At 36.4% G+C, this 22,045-nt stretch overlaps 1 protein-coding gene across 1 annotated transcript in view; it reads right to left on the bottom strand.

Moving 5' to 3' along the window:
• Nucleotides 1–22,045, bottom strand: part of LOC124354686 (condensin complex subunit 3) — an 85,899-nt gene that overhangs the window by 11,977 nt on the left and 51,877 nt on the right. The window contains exons 12-16 of the mRNA XM_046805323.1: nucleotides 21,473–21,583; nucleotides 21,199–21,298; nucleotides 20,065–20,138; nucleotides 19,392–19,509; nucleotides 18,607–18,827 (exon numbers count right to left, since the gene is read on the bottom strand). Coding sequence (XP_046661279.1) covers nucleotides 18,607–18,827; nucleotides 19,392–19,509; nucleotides 20,065–20,138; nucleotides 21,199–21,298; nucleotides 21,473–21,583 — 624 coding nt within the window. The remainder of the gene's footprint in view (nucleotides 1–18,606; nucleotides 18,828–19,391; nucleotides 19,510–20,064; nucleotides 20,139–21,198; nucleotides 21,299–21,472; nucleotides 21,584–22,045) is intronic.

Raw genomic sequence — 22,045 nt, 5'->3', positions numbered from 1 at the left:
CTTCTCTACTATATTGTTTTTCGTCAACAATCTCCAAAGACCCTCAGTCCCTTTGTATTTCTTTTGAGAGCTGACTAATATAATGTCATCATAATCAAATGTAATCGGTTCGGAACCGATCATCGGCTGCTCTAGATTTTCATCGTACCAAATACCAAACTGTTTGTCGTTGGATTTTGGAAGGTATCGGGCTCCTAGAGAACCAAGTGTTACTACTTTAGAATCCATCAACTGTTTCATCGATTGCTCTTGAGGTTGTACTTATGGCTCATCATCGTAATCTACATCCTCAAACGTTCGACGATCTGATGCTTGAGGTTGAAATCTTACCAAATGTTTCATACGGTTTTGACTACGTATCTTTTGTGTTTCCAATTCTCTATGTTGTTGTTCCCTAATGGCTCTGGTGATTGGTTCGTACTTTTTCTCATTTTCACGAACATCTTCTAACTCTTTGAAATGGGTCTGAGCAAACTCACTTTGTAATTTCCGGTTTAACTCATCCAACTTTCTAGCTTTAGAAACAGTGAGCGGTCGATCATGTGTTATTGATATGTTACGATTGGCAGACGTCTCATTAGCATTTGATGATATAGTATTTTTGTTTGAGAAGTTTTTTAATTCATCCTGTTCAGCACGTTTGAACTTTGCTGCCAAGACACTCTGAATTTTTTCAAGTCGCCTTGCTTCTTTTGCATCTAGTTTATTCGCCATGTTGTATACTTATAGTAATAGATACAGAGTTATTCTTCAAATCTTCCAAGTCACGTTTACACTAGAACGTCAAATTACGTTTATACTTGAACGTCAAATTACGTTTATGAACGTCAAATTACGTTTATGAACTTCAAGTTACGTTTATGAACGTCAAATTACGTTTATACTTGAACGTCAAATTACGTTTATACTTGAACGTCAAATTACGTTTATGAACGTCAAATTACGTTTATGAACGTCAAATTACGTTTATACTTGAACGTCAAATTAGGTTTATACTTGAACGTCAAATTACGTTTATACTTGAACGTAAAATTACGTTTATACTTAAACGTCAAATTACGTTTATACTTAAACGTCAAAATTACGTTTATACTTAAACGTCAAATTACGTTTATACTTAAACGTCAAATTACGTTTATACTTAAACGTCAAATTACGTTTATACTGGTACGTTGTTCAGCGAAGTATTATTCAACACTTACAGTAGTTTCCTTTTAAAATTGCACATGTATTTCCTTTTTTGTGGTTTAGCTGTAGTATTAATAGATATGAATCCATGAGGTGTTTTCCAGCACTCAAAACAGAGAGCCTCAAATTGGTTGAAAGTCATGTCAGAACACTCCCTTTGTATAGTACTTGTTCATTGTAAACAGACACAACAGATTAACATTGTTTCGTATGACCTGCATATCAACCCGACCATAGCTCTGACTCAGGTAGACACAAGAAATCCCTTTATGACGTCCTCTAATGAAATAGTCTTTGATTTTAGTTTGCTCTTCTAGGAGGCAGTCATCGAATACCACAAGTGAGTTTGGTTTGCAGTCATCGATAGAAATGAGATCTTGACAGGACGAATAGAAAAACGCTATGTGTCTTCTAAGGTTTTTTTCTAATCTACTGTATTGTTCACGCAGATCTACATATGCAGGTTGTTCTATTGAACGACTAAACACGTATAGATTCTTGAACGGAACTCCATCTTTGTTGTAAATGAAATTCAATAACAAGTTCGTTTTACCACACCCAGACGGTCCTACAATAAGACACCGTAACGGTCTAGGTAAAAATTGGTCTTCGAATTTCTCTCTGCAATACACTTGAATTTCCATAGTATGTTCTCTTACATACATTTACAATTTAACAGTTTTCGCATATTCTATGATGAACCCATGCTAGGGTTCGGATATTGTCTTCGAGTACGAAACGCTTGTCGTCCTTTGATGAAAGTACCACTTTATGGTGTTCTACGCTGTAGAGATTGTGTGCTTGACTCCGAATTGTATTCATCGTTTTGTAGTGCTCGATGTTACGAAACAAACAGTCTTTATAGTTGCTAAAGGTAATTTCATTTTCAACTACAGCTTTTTTCACGCCCTTAGACCTCTTTATGAAATGGTTGTCTTCTATATTGCTCGCATACATCTTGGATCGTAGTCCTACAAACTCTCGCATGATTCGACCATTAAGTTCATCTTTCATTTTACCCAGAACTTTTTTGTTTACGTGGGGAAGCCCATATTGGTTGGGGTTGGGGTAGTCACTTGTATCAAATAATCCAATTAAATGTTTCATGTCTTCATAGAAGTTTTTCGTTTTGATGTCATATATCAGGGAATCGGTATCGGTGTACACCATTTTTATATTAGATCCATACTTCTCTTTCATTACATTATAGTGGAAATCATACATCAGTGTCTTTGATATGTCTAGAATACTCATACCTACGTAAATAGGTTTATTTAACAAAAGTTTTTTCTTACTAAAATGTACAGCAACTAGGTTTTCTGTAAAGATGGTTCGACTCTTAAAGTTCGGTTTGCTAACCCATCTTTCCACTAATTTGGATTTAGTACCCAAACGAATGTCCACACGATTTCTCATATTTTCCATAGTTTTTCCAAAAACTGAGTTGTTCATTAGTTTGAAAAAGTCTTTCTCAAAATCATTTTTCGCCTTTGTACGCTCCATGGTATTCAGATTAATGTACGGTTGCAACCAATTGCTTTGACTGAAACTAAGAACTCTATGAACATGTTTTAGTTTCATACCCAGACTCAAATAAAGCTTTAAATTTTTGTAGTGTACGACATACTTTTCTTTGCTGTAGAGAGTTGTCAGAAGCTTTGCCATTTTCGATCCTGGTGGGACTCTACGTTCTGGAGCGAGAGGTAGATCAGAGTGTACGTCGTGTAGTTCTTCAGGATATTCCAAATCAACTTCTAATATGTAGCCTGTGGGTGAATCGTCACTAACTTTCATTACATCGATGTCTGTACTGCTCCACTGAAAGTTTGCATATGGTAGTTTTACAGACATTGCCCACCCATACAGATTGTTTGCATCCAAGTACATGAGGTAGTTGTTTGGTTTCGATTTGTCGTAGTCTTTCATGTAGGGATTGTTTGCCTTCGCATATCGATGAGAACACTGTGAAATACCACCACGAATACCCTTTTCAACCATGAGTACCATATCGATGTCAGTCAATAGGGACAGTTCGACTTTTGTAATTTTTAGCATTGCGTTCCAAGCCAACCCAGGTGCTGTGAAATACCATGCAGGATCTAATTTGTATGTATTGAGACATACATCCCTGAAGTTCTCCATAACATCTGCAAGCGGCAAGACATCGGTTTCGTTATATAGCATTGTATATTCTTTCATGTTCTGAATGTTAAAGGCGGTCCATACATCGCACGCATGTTTGTAATCTTCATTTGTTATGTGTTGTTTATTCAGTCTATTGTAAAATTCTTCTTGACTAGGTAGTGATGTTTCACTATATTTATCTATACTGTCCATGTAGTCGTAAGGGTACACTCCTTTTTGTAGCAATAAATTGAGGTCCTTACCATTGTAATATGTTGAGATGTGTTTGAATTGAGATCTAGTCAGATTCTTTGTCAACCTATCGAGACTTTGTGACATGAACTTGAATGAATCGATGAATCGTAGTTCAATTCCACCTTCCACACTGACCGTAAAGGAAATGTACCGCTCCTCGTTGTTGGGTATCAATGATATGCGCTTTTGGAACTTACCAAACTCTTTAATGAACAGGTGAGTGTCGTAACCTGCTAAATTATGAATGAAAACAGGAATGAACCTAGGTTTTTTGAAATTGATGTTACACTTGTTGTGAGCTGCTCCTCTAAACAAACCCGTCAAATGGTTATGGTCTCTAACACGATCATCACCAAGATAATTTCCACAGATATGACACGTAGTAGTAGATTCAAACATTTCCTGTTGCTCTTTTGTCATCAACTGCATGGGGACTATTGCTTCACTCTTGTAAAGTTCATTAATCCTTATCGACTCCTCAATCAATGATTTTACAAATACATGTGCAGCATCGTCTCCAAAGTATTTAATCGGTGGTTTGGAAAAGCCGTCCTCTGACACCCCATACATACAGAAGGAAATGGCATTATGTTTCTGATATTTAATAGTGAACGACTGATGATTACCATTACAATCCACTTTACACGGTTGACATGTTGAAATAGGTGCTAGACAGCATTCAAAGTCTGTGTAATACACAAAGGGCACTCTCATTGAGCAATTGAAATCTTTAAATCTAATTACAGTTCCTGGCTCTGGTAGTTCCAATTTCACAGCATTGTGTGTGTTACAGTCTTCTCTATGCTTGATGAGTAAATCCTCTCTCGTAAAGTGTTGCAAACACCTATTGCATATCCACATCTTATGTCCATTTCGTGAGATCTGTGAACTAACCAAACGGGACATATCTTTGATCCAGCAGTAGTGAGTGTTTGTTTTTTCTCTGATAAACAGTAGATTAACATGTTTTTCCATCTCGTTATCAGTTATTCTCAGCGGGAATATATCGAACTTGTCATCATAAGCATAGACATTAACAGAAATTCCACTACGTCTTTCAAACTTTGCTATATCATCAAGTTTCATGGGGCATTCGCAAGTTGCTAGTGCATGAAGCAGCTCTCGTTTGAAAGGTTCGTAATTGCTGATTCTTTCTGGATGAACCTTAACTGGATGTAAAGCTGCCAGAATAGACCACATAAAACATTTCTGATCTTCGTTTTTTACATTAATAACAGCCTTTTTGGATTGAATCTGTTTTGGTAGAACCACATAGCTGGATCCGTGAAAAGGAACGTATCGGTTGACTCTGATCTCCAAGTCTTTCACACTTTTTAGTGACCATTGAGAACCGTTTGCCTCAAACTCCTCCATCTCAACCAACATCTTAAGTTTTACTGAGTTATAATAGTCAGACAGAGACGTTGTCGAGTAAAGAAATTCATTTTTTGTTTTAAAGTTCATGACTTGAGTCACCTCCACATCGTTTATTATTTTCTTGAATTCAGCATGATAAACCATGTTTACCTTAAGATTTTTTTCTTTTACAGCTTCCTGAAGTTTTTCAACAACGAGTGGTTTGCATATCTCAAGAAACATTTTTGGATCTTTGATCCCACGTTTGTTCATAATCACATACGTTTTCAATCTTCCCGTGAATGCCGACTGGACTTCTGATATTTCATCAAGTATTGTCTGTGACTCCTCTGGAGTACGTACCGGAACCAGATGAGGTGTTGAAGGTGATTCTGTTTCAGACAGAAGCTGTCTCTCTTCCATGGTAGGGCTAATCGAATTCTCACTATTAATTGTACTAGTCGGTGTCTCACTAATAATCTTTTTCACACCTGTAGGAATCTTTTGTGGTCTAGTCGGTTTTCGGATCATCGCTTCAAGAGCTATATCGTTTGTATTGACCTTCGGTACTTGTTTGACTTCCCTTGGTCGTTTTGGGTATTTCTTTACCAGCATGTTGATGTCTGGAGTGGGTGCCGGCAGTCTTGGTGTCAGTCTCGTAATGGGTAATATTTCACTCCTGTATCGAGGACCTTCATGAAGTGCTGACAAGCGGATATGACGTTTCGATTGTTTGTGACGGTTCCAGTTGGATGACTCTATTGGTGTTTCACAAATCCAACACATTTTACTTTTAGGAGCTGGTTTGATTTCCATCTTTTTCAGACGTTCGTTATATGTCATACCACGCTGGTTGCTGGCACATTTCTGAAATTTTTGGTGCCGAGCCATGTTGGAAACCGTTATTTCCTTACTGCATTTTGGACATGGTTTCTTCTGGGGTTTTATTTGAGCACGTACATCGGTCGGACTAAGCACGTTGTATGTTGGACTCTCTGGGATATGTAGTGGTGAATTGTATACAGGACTATATGGTATATGCAGTGAATAGTCTGACTTATCCGGAACTTCAAATGGTGGTGGACCAAGTATTGATTTAATTTTCAATGAATCGGGGTGTATCCTTTTTACTGGTGGTTCAAACTCTGGAGCGTCAGCTGTAGATGGACCAATTATAGTTCTAATTTTGGAATAGAAATCTGGAGTGTCTAACATAGACATATCAAAATCAGCAATCACGTTCTGGAATTGATTGTCACTCACAGCCTCAGCGTAGTTTTCCAACATAGACATATCAAAATCCAGAGTTTGTCTGTCTAACGTGGACATGCATTTCTTTGTTTTTTTATGGCGGGACATGGAGGAGTTCCTGACTTCAGCACCACACCTTGAACATACTTGTTTCATCGAAGGAGGTTTTTCATTGAATCCGTTGAAAGAAGCATAAGCTGGTGGATTTGACGCTGACATACACTTCTTTGTTTTTGGGTGGCGGGATAGGTTAGATGCAGTAACCTCTGCTCCACAATTCGGACATTTCTTGACTGATGATCTTCGAAGACCATCCGTAGCATAGAGAAATGCTGTTTGCTTGCTAGCAGGAGAAAACGCCATTATTATAGAGCTGGCTACTCTCTTATTGTATGGGCGATTGACGATGGAAAAGGATGAGGTATGGATGGATGAGAATAGGAAGAGGAGTAGGAAGAGGGTGGGTGTGTGGGATGAGTGGAAGGAAGGATGAGAGCATTATTAATACATTTGACTCTAAAAGGAAGAGGAGTAGGAAGAGGGTGGGTGAGTGGGATGAGTGGAAGGAAGGATGAGAGCATTATTAATACATTTGACTCTGAACTAGAACATAGTTTTTTGTAACTCTTTTTCATAAAACGATCCTATTATTTCCTCACCAGACTGGTCTGCGATTTTGTAGGTAACAGGGCAAGTTTTGTTGACAGCCACAATCCGAAAAATTTCTCTTGTCCAATTTCTGCGGTATTTATTTCCAAATACATCTTTCTTTATAGTAATTCTTACGCGGTCTCCAACCGAAAGTCTGGGTCTGAATACTAGACATCGTCCAGTGTTTGCGTACATGGTTCTTAAAGTTTGTTCATTGCTTGAATTCACTTCTGATGGGCTCATCTTTATAGTGCTATGAAATTTACTGTTATATTGACGTAGAAGCTTCTGTAAATGTGACACCCATCTAAAAGAGTTTTGAATTTCAAAGTGCACTTTCATTTTTTCATTGAGAGTTCTATGGAAACGCTCTATAATGGCACTTTTTTCCTCATTTTCAGTATGGTATAACTTTATTTGATTTTTGTGTAAAAACTCTCTAAATTCCTTATTAACAAATTCTCGTCCTTTATCCGTGTGAAGAAGGTTCGGGGGTTTGTGACCAACCAATTTCGCTCTTCTTAATATTTTACCAAACGATTTAGTAACCTCTTGTGAGCTTTTAGTTTTTAATGGTTCTGACCACGCATATTTTGAAAACGTATCAATTACATTAAGTATGTATCTGAATCCATCATTTTCCTTTGAAAACCTAATCATTACAACAAGGTCTGCAGCCCACAAATCATCTATACCCAAAGTTACAATTTTTCTCTTAGGGAATCGCTTAATCACAGGTTTATGAACCTCTAATGCTCGAAGCAGGATTTCTTTCCAACTTTTCTGCTTCATTAATTCCTGATACTACCCACAATACACTTACAGTATACCAAACTAGTAATTTATAAGGTGCGGTGTCTCGCGCGGCGCGGCGGTGACTGGACAGTGACGAGGCGCGTACCGATTGTTTGTATACTTATAGAAACAACACGCGGTGTCTCGCACGGCGCGGTGGTGGTGACTGTTCAGCAGTCGCGCGGCGCGGTGATGACGAGGCGCGTGCCGATTGCTTGGCGGTGACGGTTCAGCAGTCGCGCGGCGCGGTGCTGACGAGGCGCGTGCCGATTGCTTGTATACTTACAGTAACAACGCGTGGTGTCTGCGCGGTGGCGGGACAGCGATTAAATGCGTGGTGATTCGCGCGGCGCGGTTCTGACCACCCATACTCACACTCTTAGTCGCTCTCTAACAATTTTCTGTCCCAGATTCGGTCTCACACGGTTTGTCCCAGAACCGGTCTCGGGTGCTTTGTCCCAGGAACGGCCAAAGTATACTACTCTTCTTAAATATTTTGAAATATTGGGTTTAATTTACTTTATTTTTTAATTTACTACAAAAACTAATATCAATATCAATACATATGTTAATTTTCAATCTGTTACAACTAGAGTATACCAGGCAAAATATCTTGGAGAAAATATGTTGGAGCACCTTCTCTCTATATATCTTGAGAAGGGTTTAGCAGATGAGCAGTTCTAACACAGTTAAAATAACTTAACATGTCTTGTTCAAAACCTATGGACTCACTGTTTGGGGAAGCTCCTTTAAAAAAACCTCCATAAAGTCTTGATACTACAAAAAAAGGCAATTTGCAATCTCTCTAACTTAGAGGCCCACTAGACTCTGGCAGGGACTCATTTAAATATCTCAACATCCTAACTGGACTTTTCGTTCTGGAGATAGTCACATTTGAAAACAATGCTCTTCCTATCAACTCTCTAACTATATTTGAGAAGCTACCATCATACATTGGTGCCAAATACTGGAACATCCTTCCTGATGAAATCACACCTCATTGCACTAAACAGCATCGAGGAACTCCATCTACCAATAGTTGCTGAACCGCCCATACTACAGTCTGGAGGAATTTGTACATGGCTATTATGAATTTTATATTTTAATACTAAAGTAATTGTAAGGATATGACAGATTTTCAACATTGTATTACCTCATAACTAGAGAGAAAACATTTAGGTTAAACTGACTCATCTCTGTTCTCAATGAATATGTGAATAAGATTTATGACCATGAGTATGACTTGCTATCACACATAAAAACTTATTATATAAAAATGTGCCCATAAAGTATGGAGCACACAAAACATTTTCATAGTAACTTAAAATCACCAGTTTTAGAATTTTTATAACAGTTATATGTTATATATGAATATTCTTTGTATCATTATCTAGTAAGTTTAGATATATTTGCAACATGTGCACCTCACCCCATATGACGTAATGTGTCGGCTGTTTTAATCGTATGATTTTGAATAAACGGCATTGGCTACTCGAGATCACCTGACCCCCCCTCTCCTTTGGTCACTGCCTCGTCCGAGCATTCCTTGAGCCAGTAGTGAGTCAACTCCCAGTCTCGCTTGCCACACCACCCCTCGTGTGGCCGTGTTTTAAGAAATGTAAAAGTGTTCTTTATTTCGATTCACCCGCTCCCGGCATAAGTACTGTTATTTAGAACAAACATAACAAATGGCGACGAGGTCGGTTAAATTTACATACTGGGCAATGCAACTGTTCGATTGTGCCGCGTAGTGTAAATTTCGGACAACACGTGTAAATGTCGGATGACGAAGTGGATTTAGCGCTGTTACTACACAATATCGAACTGCCGGGCGACACAAAAATGTCGGGAATAATCGGCGGAATCGGTGAATACGATCAAAATAGTGAGACGTGGTCGTCTTATATCGAGCGCTTCGAACTATTCATCGAGTGCAACAATATTAAGGAGGAGAAAAAGGTTAGCACGTTATTAACTGTTGCCGGTGTAAAAACGTACAGTCTATTACGGGATTTATGCACGCCCAATAAGCCGTCTACAAAAAGTTTTGACGCATTAGTATCTTTGATTCAAGATCACTTGTATCCAAAACCATCGTTCATAGCCGAGAGGTACAAGTTCAGCAAGAGGATTCAGCACGAAGTCGAATCAGCAGCAGACTACATCGCCCAGTTAAGAAAGATGTCCACCCATTGTGAATTAGCCATGGCTTGCACCTGAACTATAGGGGAAAAAAGAAACTGAGTTTTATGATTATAGATTTTTCTAAATAAAATTGATACTGCTAATATCAGGTTAACACCAATCACTAGTTTCCCTCTCTCTCCAATATCAGCAAGGTCCTCAATTATTACCAACAATGGAAAATAAAGAACCAATTACAGTAATTGAGGCGAACATCATGGATGTCTTTGAAAAACATCAAGGAGACGAACATGTCGCTTTCCTCACATTGCATATCGGGCAGACCTAAATAATGAAAGAAGTATGAGTGCTGGAATTGCAACGATTTTTAAAGAAAAGTTTGGCAAACCCTCTATGAAAGATTGCATTACAAGTCATTTGGCGTACCAGAAAACTGCAGAAGGTGCTGAAATATTTTAGTTTAATTACAAAAGATAAATACTACCAAAAAACCCAAAATTAGCAATTATAACCTAGCTTTTGAAGATTTAACTCAAGAATTTAAAAAAAAAAGGGGTCTAAAACAACTTATTTGTTCACCAATGGGTTGTACAAGAGATGGTATTGAACCTGAACACTTTGTTGCTGAACTGATTAAGTTTATTAAAGTCAGTAAAGCTTCTGTTTACATCGTCACATGTAATGAGTACGCAAAAAGGAAGCTTCGAAACGGACTATCCTATTCCGCCTTTGTGGAGAAGCTAAGATACACCATCTCTTCTCACCGTGAACTGTGGGAGAAAGCTGATATGTCCCCAGCTGCAATACCGATATCTTCTGATGGTCTCGCTTCAACCATACTAACACATCCAGCAACTCCCAGTGAGATGACAGCACTTTTGAGTTCTGCTGATGAGATGTCATCATCTGTGACCTCAGACGGGGAGACAATGGAGCCTGCTACCTTAGATGATAATACAGATGCTCACTTCACTCCGACAGTATCTAGTGGTAACATTTGTAATAAATGTGCTGGTGATGATATGGTCAGTTTGTGTGTCCATGTGCTACAGGTTCACTAAATAGTACGCCTATAAATATAGATTTTTTAGGAGTAAGACCCATAGAAATAAATTATGCTTAGGTTTAAGACGTAACCAAAACACAAGTAAACAAAAAAATACTAATACTAATCTGAATACTGTCTCTAACTGTAACGGGTCAAATTCCAGTGTTTTGTTTTTAAATATTCAAGGTCTAAAAAATAAAATTTCAATTTTTGGATAGCTTTTTAACTGATAAAAATATTTTTGTGGTAGGTTTGTGTGAACACTGGCTCAAAGAGGAGGAAATTAAAACTAGCTGCACCTGATGGTTATACCTGTTGTCAGCGCTTTCTGTCGGTCAAACCACATTCGCGGGGGTTCGTTGATTTTTTACCCCCGCAATGATGTCCAAAGCAGGACATGTGATGTAAATCAATTTGTTTCAGAAGTAAACTTTGAGGCAGCTGCAATTTTTATTGATAGTTTAAAAACTTATAATAGTGTCACTTTATCACTCACCATCCGGAAACCCACATATCTTCCTTGAAAATCTTGACAAGTTGCTCTCTTTCTTAGCTAGCTGCCCAAATTACACCTCTATCATAGGGGGGGACTTTAATTTTAATTTTGATGTCACCAAAACTAATAACATGTCAAAACAGTTTTGTAATGTCATGCGCCAGCATGATTTTTATTACATAAACAATAAAGCAAACCAGAGGTGCTAATTGTCTGGACAATGTTCTAGTAAATTTACCAAAGAGAATTTAATAAATAGATTGTGACATTTTTAACTTTCCTTTCTCTGATCACAATGGTCTTCATAATACATGCAACCTTTTGGTTCAGTAAAGAGGAAAAAACAATTAGCGGAAAATAGTCCAGATTCTGTCAGTTATTACAAATTATTTGTTTCTAATAATGCCTGGGCACACTTGACAGACAAACTAAACACGTATCAATGGGATGGCATATTGAGTATGAATAAACCAACTGCTCTCAGTGCTTTTCAAATTTTTTTTAAATTGCTAATAGACAATATCAACTATTTTGCCAAACTAAAAAAAGTAAACCAGAATAATTTATCAGTATTAAAACATAATTGGTATACTAATAATCTAGCTGACATAAAAAAAAAGAATTATTATTTTTGAATGGTATAGTAAAAAATTCTAAATCGGCCTCAGAACCTGAAATAAAAAGCTTTTTTAGACCTGAAGAAACATTATAAACAATCAGTAAAAAATGCAAAATTAACTCATAATACAAAAATTAATAAATAATAGCAGCAACAAATGTAAAACTGCCTGGAAAATAATAAAAGATAATGGAAAAATGAGTTTTGTAAATAATTCTAACATTGGAATTTCACCTGATTCATTCAATAAATTCCTACATCAATTCTGGTAAATGAAATAAAAAATAAAATGGGCTGCCCTAGATATGGTTCAGAGGAGCTTATTAAAAATTTGCCAGTGAATTCTCAAAAATTTTGCATGGCGACCAATTACTCCTAATGAAGTAATTACATTAGCCAGCAGTCTTAAAAACTCAAATAGTTGTGACATTTATCTAATGTCCAATAACCTTTTAAAAAATATAATAAAATCCATTGCAAGTCCTTTGTCTTACTGTTTTAACTTATGTCTTGTGGAGGGAATTTTCCTCACGAGTTGAAGTTAAGTCGGATATGTCCGGTTTTTAAGAAGGGGCCCAAGGACAAGCCGCAGAGTTATCGCCCAATTTCGATTATTCCCCGTTTTATCCAAAATATTTGAAATGTTGGTTTATGACCAGATAAATGCGTATTTTGAAGGAAACAAATTTTTAAGTAATTCTCAATTTGGATTTAGAAAGGGAAAATCTACTATTGACGCTGTAGATATGTTGGTGCAAGATGTGCTATCAGCCTTTGAGAACAAGGCTTTTGCTCAGGCCACCCTTTGTGACCTGAGCAAGGCTTTTGAATGTGTAAATCATTCAGAACTGTTAATGAAATTGAACTACTATGGTGTTTCAGGGTCACAATTAAGTTTTTTTTAAATCATACCTTAGCATCGAAAAACAAAAGGTTTGTATAGATGGAGAATGGTCCAAGGAGTTAGTGGTCTCATACGGTGTACCTCAGGGCTCTGTACTGGGGCCGCTCCTTTTTTTAATTAGTATTAACGATCTTCCAAATTCGGTTAAAGGTAAAACCTATTTGTATGCTGACGACACTACATTTTTTAATTCTAATAAAAACCTTGAAAGAAACTTAGATCTCTTTGTCTAAATACTTTAAAAGAGGCTTCTGAATGGTTCATGTCGAATGGATTCCATTTAAACGAAGAAAAAACACAAAAAATCTCATTTTCTTTGAGAAAATTTAATGAAAACTTTCTAAAAGATAACCCTTCTACTAACGTAAAGTTTCTAGGAATTTATGTTGACAAGACTCTTACTTGGGGACCACATATTGATTATTTAAGTATTAAATTATCTCGAGTAATATTTTTATTAAAGCGGTTTAACTTATTGCATTCATCAAAATTACATTAGATCAGTGTACTTTGCAAATTTTCAATCGGTATTCAGATACGGAATAATTCTGTTTGGAAAACTGCAGTAGGATAGAGGAAATTCTCGTGCTACAGAAAAAAGCTGTCAGAACCATTTCTGATGCAGGGCCCTTAGAACATTGTAAACCCATATTTGTAAGCTTAAATATTCCTACAGTGATCAATGTGTATATCTTTGACTTGATCCTGTATGTTTTTTAAAAACTCTGATATGCTTAAACCAAGCAGTCATAAGTATGACACAAGATCTAAAAAACCAGTCAAACATTAATTCTTGTAGATTGACTAAAAACATTGAATAGCCACATTGTCATCTCACTAAAAATATATAATAAATTACAAAACTTAATCATTAAATATCCTGAGAAAACCTTCTGTAAAAAGTTGTATAAATGGCTGATAAATAATCCCTTTTATTCCATTGACGAATTTTTTAATTTGAATATCATAGACTTTTGAATTAATATTATTCAAGTTTTGTATAGTTATAATTTTAATTAGACTTAGTTGTACTTGACATGATTGTATGTATACATGTGAATTATGACTTTGTCAAATGCTTCCCTGCTTAACGGCAAATAAATTATTATTATTATTATTATTATTATTAATTTGGGGCAGTTTTAAACGATTACCTGCGAGATCGTTTAGTCTCCGGAATTAGAAATGAAGCAACAAAACAAAAACTGTTAGGAGAATCCAGCTTGACATTTGACCAAGCAGTTAAAATCATCACGTCAGCAGAAGCCGCTGAGAAGAATGCAGCAGCCTTGGCGATCAATGGAAGCCGCAACGCCGAGCGACTATAAAAGATGACAGCTCATCACCGCAGTGTAACAGCTGGGAGCAGAGCATCGGCGGGTGCCGGCGGCGCTACCACACCTGGAAGTCACCACCACAACCCCAAAAGCAGCGCTTCGCACGACTACAAAGTGCAGTGTTCGTGTTGTGGTAATGTGGGCCATTTGCGCCATCAGTGTCGATTGTTTGGTGTTACGTGTAACGCGTGTGGAAAAAAGAATCACATTGCTAAGGTTTGTCGATCAAAGGGTAAGCCCCAAAACCAACAATCTAAGTTTAAACACTTTAAAAATAAAAATGATAGTAGACATAATTATGTAGAAGAAGTATGTAGTCAAAACACTGATAGTAATGTTGAACCTGAAAGCTATGAGGAAGATATTTCAAATTTATTTAAAATGAATGAAAGGGAAGTTGAGCACATTAAAGTTAGTCCGGTTAAATTAGAATTAATAGTTAAGGGTAAGCCAATCTATTTTGAGGCTGATACAGGCGCGTCAGTAAGCGTGTGCAGCGAGAAATTTTACAAAGAAAACCTTTATAGTTGTAAATTATTGCCCACTGACTTATCTCTAAGTTCGTATAGGAATGAACCTATAGTTCCGTTAGGGAAAATTGAAGTGGATGTTCAATATCAAGGAGTTAGCAAATTTCTTGAATTGTTTGTAATCAAGAAAGGAGCTCACCCTCTCATAGGACGAAATTGGCTTCAAAGTCTCAGTGTGGAAATATCTTTCAAAAATAAAATATTTGGCATAAGCAATAAAGACAGTAATCCGGATGTTACGAGTAAACATTGCATTGAATTAACTAAAGATTTGATCAAAGAATTTCCGAAGTTTTCAGTGACAAATTAGGTCAATACAAAGGTGAACCAGTTAAATTAAAGTTAAAACCTGACGCCATACCAAGGTATTTTAAGCCACGGTCCATTCCCTTTTCACTTAAAACTAAAGTCGAAAAAGAACTAGAAAGGTTAACTGAGGAAAAAGTGCTTGTTCCAGTAAAAAGTAGTGACTGGGGCACTCCCATTGTTCCAGTAATAAAACCAGATGGAGGAATACGCATTTGCGGAGATTTTAAAGTTACCTTAAATCCATGTTTAGAAGTTGAAAAATACCCTATCCCCAGAATAGATGAAATGTTTACTTGTTTACAGAAAGGCGAGAAATTCAGTAAAATAGATCTATGCCAAGCTTATATGCAGCTAGAGTTAGATGAAGAATCTAAGAAATTATGCACTATCAGTACCCATAAAGGGTTATTCAGTTATCAAAGAATGCCGTTCGGAATTTCTTCCGCAACGAGTATATTTCAGTACAGAATCGAACAGTGTTTACAAGACTTGTCCAATGTTGTTGTATTTTTAGACGATATATTGATTACAGATGTAAACGATGATCTACACTATCAAAAACTTAGGGAAGTTTGCAAGCGCCTAAGCGAAAATGGTCTCACAGTAAAAAAGAATAAATGCACATTTTTTGCACCTAAAGTGGAGTATTTAGGTTTCTGTATTGACAAAGAAGGGTTGCACACTTCCGAATCTAAGGTAGAAGCAATTAGGAATGCTCCCATACCTAAAACAGTGACAGAGGTCAAAGCTTTAGTATGTCTAATTAATTACTACTCAAAGTTCATACCACATTGTTCCACCATACTAAGTCCCATGTACAGTCTTCTTAAGAAGGACACATCTTTTAATTTTGATAAGAATTGTATCGCAGCTTTTGACAAAGGAAAAGAGTTACTTTCAAACGCACCAATTTTGGCGCATTATGACACTAATTTGCCTTTGAAGTTAGCCGTAGATGCTAGTTCAGTTGGCTTGGGAGCCGTCCTAAGTGTTATCTCACCAGGTGGTATAGAGAAACCAATAGCCTATCAGTCACGCACACTCTCACAAGCTGAGCGGAACTATTCACAGATAGAGAAAGAAGCTCTGGCTATCGTATTTGCAGTCAAAAAGTTTAATCAATACTTGTACGGTCGGAAATTTATTTTGTACACTGATCACAAACCTCTTTTAAGTATCTTTGGAAATAAAAAAGGGTTACCTATCTTTGCTGCCGGCCGTATGCAAAGATATGCTTTGTTCCTGTCCGGTTACGAATTTGACATTCAATACGTAAAGACGGAACTAAATAATGCAGATATGTTATCTAGATTGCCTTTAAGTGTCAATCACAACAATGCTACTGATGAGTTTGCGTGGCAAGGTACATATTTACATTGTATTCAAGAAAGCTCATTACCTTTGACTTTTGAACATGTAAAATCAGATACACAGAAAGATCCAGTTTTAAGAAAAGTGTATGGCTACATTATACATGGTTGGCCTAATGTCATTCGTAGTCGTACCAGTAACTTTAAGGGATTATGTACTTAAAGAGCTTCATTCTAGTCATTTAGGTATTGTGAAAATGAAATCGGTAGCACACAGCTACGTCTGGTGGAACGGTATTGATGAACAGATCACAAATATGGCTAACAGTTGTTCTTCCTGTCTCCGGGAACGGAACAACCCGTCAAAGAGTCAATTACATGTTTGGCACTATCCTTCCGCTCCCTGGGAACGTATTCATGTGGACTACCTAGAACCTTTTAAAAATAAAATGTATTTAATCGTCATTGACGCTCACTCAAAATGGTTAGAAGTAGGCGAAGTTAGTTCAACTTCCGCTAAACTAGCTATAAGTTTTCTAAGAGAGCTATTTAGTCGCTTTGGTCTACCTGTTAATTTACATTCTGACAATGGACCACCCTTTACCTCATCGGAGTTCAAACAGTTCATGGAAATGAACGGTATAAAACATACTTTCAGTCCTGTGTATCATCCAAAAAGTAATGGCCAAGCAGAAAACAGCGTGAAATTTGCTAAAGACAAATTAAAGCGAGCATTTCATGACAATGCAGATGCTAGCGTAGCCTTGAGTAGGATATTGTTTGACTACCGTAACTCTGTACATAGTACTACCAATGAAACACCAAGCAAGTTAATGTTTGGCAGGAAACTGCGCACCCGGTTGGATCTATTGAGACCAAACATTACCCAGTTTGTAAATAAGAAACAAGAGGAGAGCAAAAATAGTTTTAATAAAAATATTACTAGGGTAGTTTATCCAGGTCAAACTGTATTAATGCGAGATTACAGGTCAAACAACAAATGGTTGAAAGGTATTGTAAATAAACAAATCAGTCCTGTTATGTATGAAATAGAGTTAAATTCTGGCATTGTAACGAAACGTCACATAGATCAACTGATCGGTCTGAGTAACAGTTCGCTAGACAGAGACTCGAGTGCAGTAGCAGAAACTGTACCGAGAAACGTGACAACCCCTACTTCCGCAAGCGCAGACGTAGACTTGGCAGCGCCGCAATACCAATCGCAGTGTAACTCTCCCCCTGCACATGACGTAAATCGATCGCCAGTTGGCATGGCAACCACTACGGCGAGTGGTGGAAGGTCATTCTCTTCCCCCTCTACCCCGCACCGTACTACACCCGTATCAGCGCGCGTAAAATCAGCTGTTCTTGACAGCACCTGTCAAAGTCGGATGCGACGCTATCCTGAGCGCACTAGAAAACCTGTAAATAAACTTGACTTATAATAAAGATGTACTTATTCAGTAATGGTTGTGTATTATGTTATATTATGTGTTTTTCTTTTTATTATATTGTGGTTTTATCAAGCGTTTATGTGAATTTAAACTTGTTTAGTGTTTACTTTTTGTCAACTTGTTGTTAATTATAGAATCATGTCAGATCAGTACTTTATCAATTATTACTTTAAGTATCAAGAGGAAGCATTCAAACTATTGAAGGACAATTAATTTTTAAATTTGATTTGTTTGTAATTTCTGAATTTAATAGGGAGGAAATTGTTATATATGAATATTCTTTGTATCATTATCTAGTAAGTTTAGATATATTTGCAACATGTGCACCTCACCCCATATGACGTAATGTGTCAGCTGTTTTAATCGTAAGATTTTGAATAAACGGCATTCGCTACTCGAGATCACCTGACCCCCCCTCCTTTGGTCACTGCCTCGTCCGAGCATTCCTTGAGCCGGTAGTGTAACTCCCAGTCTCGCTTGCCACACCACCCCTCGTGTGGCCGTGTTTTAAGAAATGTAAAAGTGTTCTTTATTTCGATTCACCCGCCCCCGGCATAAGTACTGTTATTTAGAACAAACATAACATTATACAATAAAAGTTTGATTATTTTTGAATTCTGGTGGCCAATTTGAATCCACCATCTTAGATTTAGATTTCATATTTTAAATACTAATCAACCCATTATTATATTTTTCTTCTGAGTTCAATGGAACAATTTTAGGACATAGTCTAAGATCATCATCATCATCAATCGCCATGTTAATTTTACAATGTCCACAGCTATTGCCAAAAGCTGCCCAGTGTTGAAGAAATGTACTCAATCTGTGCCTTACTTTAGGTGCACGTTTGTTGATGTTAGGCCTCGTGAGATCCACCATAAGATTAGCCACAGTCTCCACATCAATCTCGGCTAGGGGATCAGTGAAGTCAAGAGCAAAAAACTTCTTGATGGTGGGCAGGAAGGCCTGTAGAAGCAGTTGGGGAGCGTGAGAACAGCTGGTGGCGAACATGCGAAAGAAAATCCCCAGAGTTTGCCTGATGTATGGATCACACTCTGTCAACACATCACAGCATACTAAGAGAATTAGATTCTAATTGTATGAAAGTTTTATTTTCAAATACGTTAAAGTAAAACAATTATATCTGGCAGAATTGTTTGTAATATTGTAAGGTTAACAGTCAGTGTACACTATAACTTAACAACTATGAGTATCTGTACTCTAAATACTAAATGCTGTATGATAAAGCCATTTTGTGTTTACATATCTTGTTCTAATCTTTAAATCAATCAGCTGGATTCATAAAACGCCATCACTATTATTTACAGGATATAATTGTGATACATATCACTAATATAATTTATACTTCCTGTGTATATAATAGGTTTGTTTGTTTCCCTCTGTTTTCTTCAAAGTAAGCTAAAACTTCTTAAGTAATGTGAGCAATGATTTAATTTAGTTCTTATTTATCTGCCCATTAAAATTTAACATTTTGCTGCTCTTTACAATTTTAGTAAATTGATATGATGTTTGGATAATTTTTAATGAACTTTATATACATATAATTCTGAAGCTCTATAGTTATTCAAAACTAAGAGAGCTGGTCGTAGGACACTTACCATAGTTGGGGTCAAACCACAGCATGATCAACTTGACAACCAGCTTAGAAGATTTGACTCTGCCAGAAAACAGGAGCTTGCTCAACCCTGTCACTGCTACTCTCTTCTTGTCATCTGACTTGAATACGCACCACAAAGTAATACTGAATTAGCATACTGTAGTAATATTCTTCTGAGTCTGGGATAGTCCCAGAACATTTTTAAACATTTCAGTCATCACAGGAAAAATATTAATTCTTCATGCAGAATCAATGGCTCAATGAATCAACAGCCGTAATATAAACAGTATAAAGCCAATAAACTATTTCAGCCTTAACACGTTATAGCTGTCTCAAAAGAGTAACATAAATTTAAAATAAATAAAGATAGCATAATAATAAAATATTATTCGAAAAACTGTTGCAAAAAGTAAATAAAATTTGGAAAAACAACAGAACTTAATGATTTGGGATTTTGAAAAATAAAAACTTATTTTTCTAGTCAAAATACATTTTTCTTCTGGCGACATTTGTTATCCCTGAGTACCCAGCAACCTTGTCAAATCAATGTTATTAGTCAAATGAAGGATAATTATGTGGTGATGTCAGATTTAAGTATGGAATTACTTAACTTACTTTCTGAACACACCTTGTATTTTAAGCAGCATCTAAAAGTAACTGTGAAGTATACTCACTTTACACTCAAGCAGTGACATGAGAAGCACTACCAGGTTTTTCTGTTCCGTTTCTTCTGAACCTTCATTGGTCTCTGAAACAGAAACTTGGAGTGATACTAGCACACACATGGTTTATTGGTAAATACTATTCTGTTAAATAAATCCGAAAAGGCAAATCTTAGGACTTACAAAAAAGTTGTATAGTATTTTTTTGATATTACTTATATTAATTCAGTAGCAGTAATTGTTACTTGGAAAATAGAACTTTTAACCTTCCAACGTGATACAATTAGTCACAGGATTCTGGATCCCTAATGTTGTCTCCCACCTTATTCACATGAACTGATACCAATTCATTAATACCACTCCTCAACTTTTCACAAGGAAATTCAAAAAAAGAAAATGCTAGAGATAAATAAAAAAAATCTTTGAGAAAACAAACTAATTAGTTGTTGACAATAAGATGATTCATTACATTCCATGTATTAGTGTCCAAACCACTGATCACTGTTTCTAAAACTTCACCCATCATATTTCCAGATTCATAATGTTTCAACATTGATTTTGTTTGCATTTTGAAGATCTCTATATTAAGACAGATGTTCATGTAATACAGCATTGTATAAATTCAAAATTACATAGGTTCTTCTTCCGAGTCCCAAACTAAACTTCATAAAATAAACTGCTCAATACCAGGAAATAAATACAACCTGATATTTTATTAATTTTAGAAAAAAGAATTTTTATGAAAAGTTTTAAAGTTAAAAACTTTCAACAGTGAGTATAGCTCAGTATATATACAGCTACCAATCACACTAGTACCAGTTGATAATTTGATCCAGAAAGGTCAATAAAAGTTGGTCTAACCCTATTTCAATTTTGAAAAATGTTAATAACTATAACCAGGTTTCATCAGAGATTAATGTACCCAAAAAAAGTATTACAACACCAAAAAGATGCAAATAATAATATAATTTTAAAATTGCTTTTTATTAGTTCTAGATGTGGAACACACAGTAACAGCAGAGGCATAATTCATTATTGCTAAATACCAACAAATACCAATTCACAGACAGATAAATTTATTGCTGTAGTATAAATTAAATCGAATTGGTGACATTTTCAAACTACTTTGTTTAATATTTTCCTCACCTTCATCTGGATCCTGTATGTTGAAGTAGCTCAATCCATACACAAGTAAGAGGTCAAACACACACTTGAGAGCTGTTATTGACAAATCATTTTTTGTAATCTGTAACAAGTAAAGAGATGTCTCCTAAAATAGATTGTGACACAAAGCTCCTAGAATAGTGTATATAAGAATTACAAGAAACTAGTCTGATAAAAGAATTATCATGTATTGGGTCATGTACATTAGAAACTAAAACTCTTTGCTTATTCAACAGTATTGTGTATTTGCCCCCACCTTGAAACAAAAGAAGAAGAAGTATTCTTTAGCCAATTCTGCATCCAACACACAAAATGAACTGAGGACTCGAAGAGTCAAGTTTGTAACAATTTGTCCTGGCTCTTCGTCCTGTAAAAAAATCAATAGTAAATTAAAAGATTTAACAATACACTAATTATTGTGGAGGTAATGGGTTAAAGAGCCTTTTTACTTACACAATGAATGATTATTATTAACCCTTACAACTCGTATGTCGGACAGCATTCGACATCACAATGTTGTTGAAACTAATCGTTATAAAATAATTTATCTATCTCGTCAGTACTTATAGTCTTCAAAATAATCTTCATGGACACTGATACACCATTGCAAACATACCCCATTCCAAAAGCCATTGGTGCCTCAATGTATTCCACCTTGAAGCAGCGAAATAAAATAGAGTACAGAGATAGGGGTTTCTCCAATGTTCGGAACTTACCCCAAGGATTCTTAGTATGAATTAAAATTATGTTCATTACCAGGTGCCCTCCTTTTTGAGGCCAGGTTTTCTCTGTCCTGAAGCATCAAACAAGTAGACCACACAAAGTTTTT

This window comes from Homalodisca vitripennis, chromosome 2 (assembly GCF_021130785.1).
Source record: "Homalodisca vitripennis isolate AUS2020 chromosome 2, UT_GWSS_2.1, whole genome shotgun sequence".
Classification (NCBI taxonomy): Eukaryota; Metazoa; Arthropoda; class Insecta; order Hemiptera; family Cicadellidae; genus Homalodisca; species Homalodisca vitripennis.
Note: the sequence above shows the minus strand (reverse complement) of the source record. Positions and strands in the feature narration are given on the sequence as shown.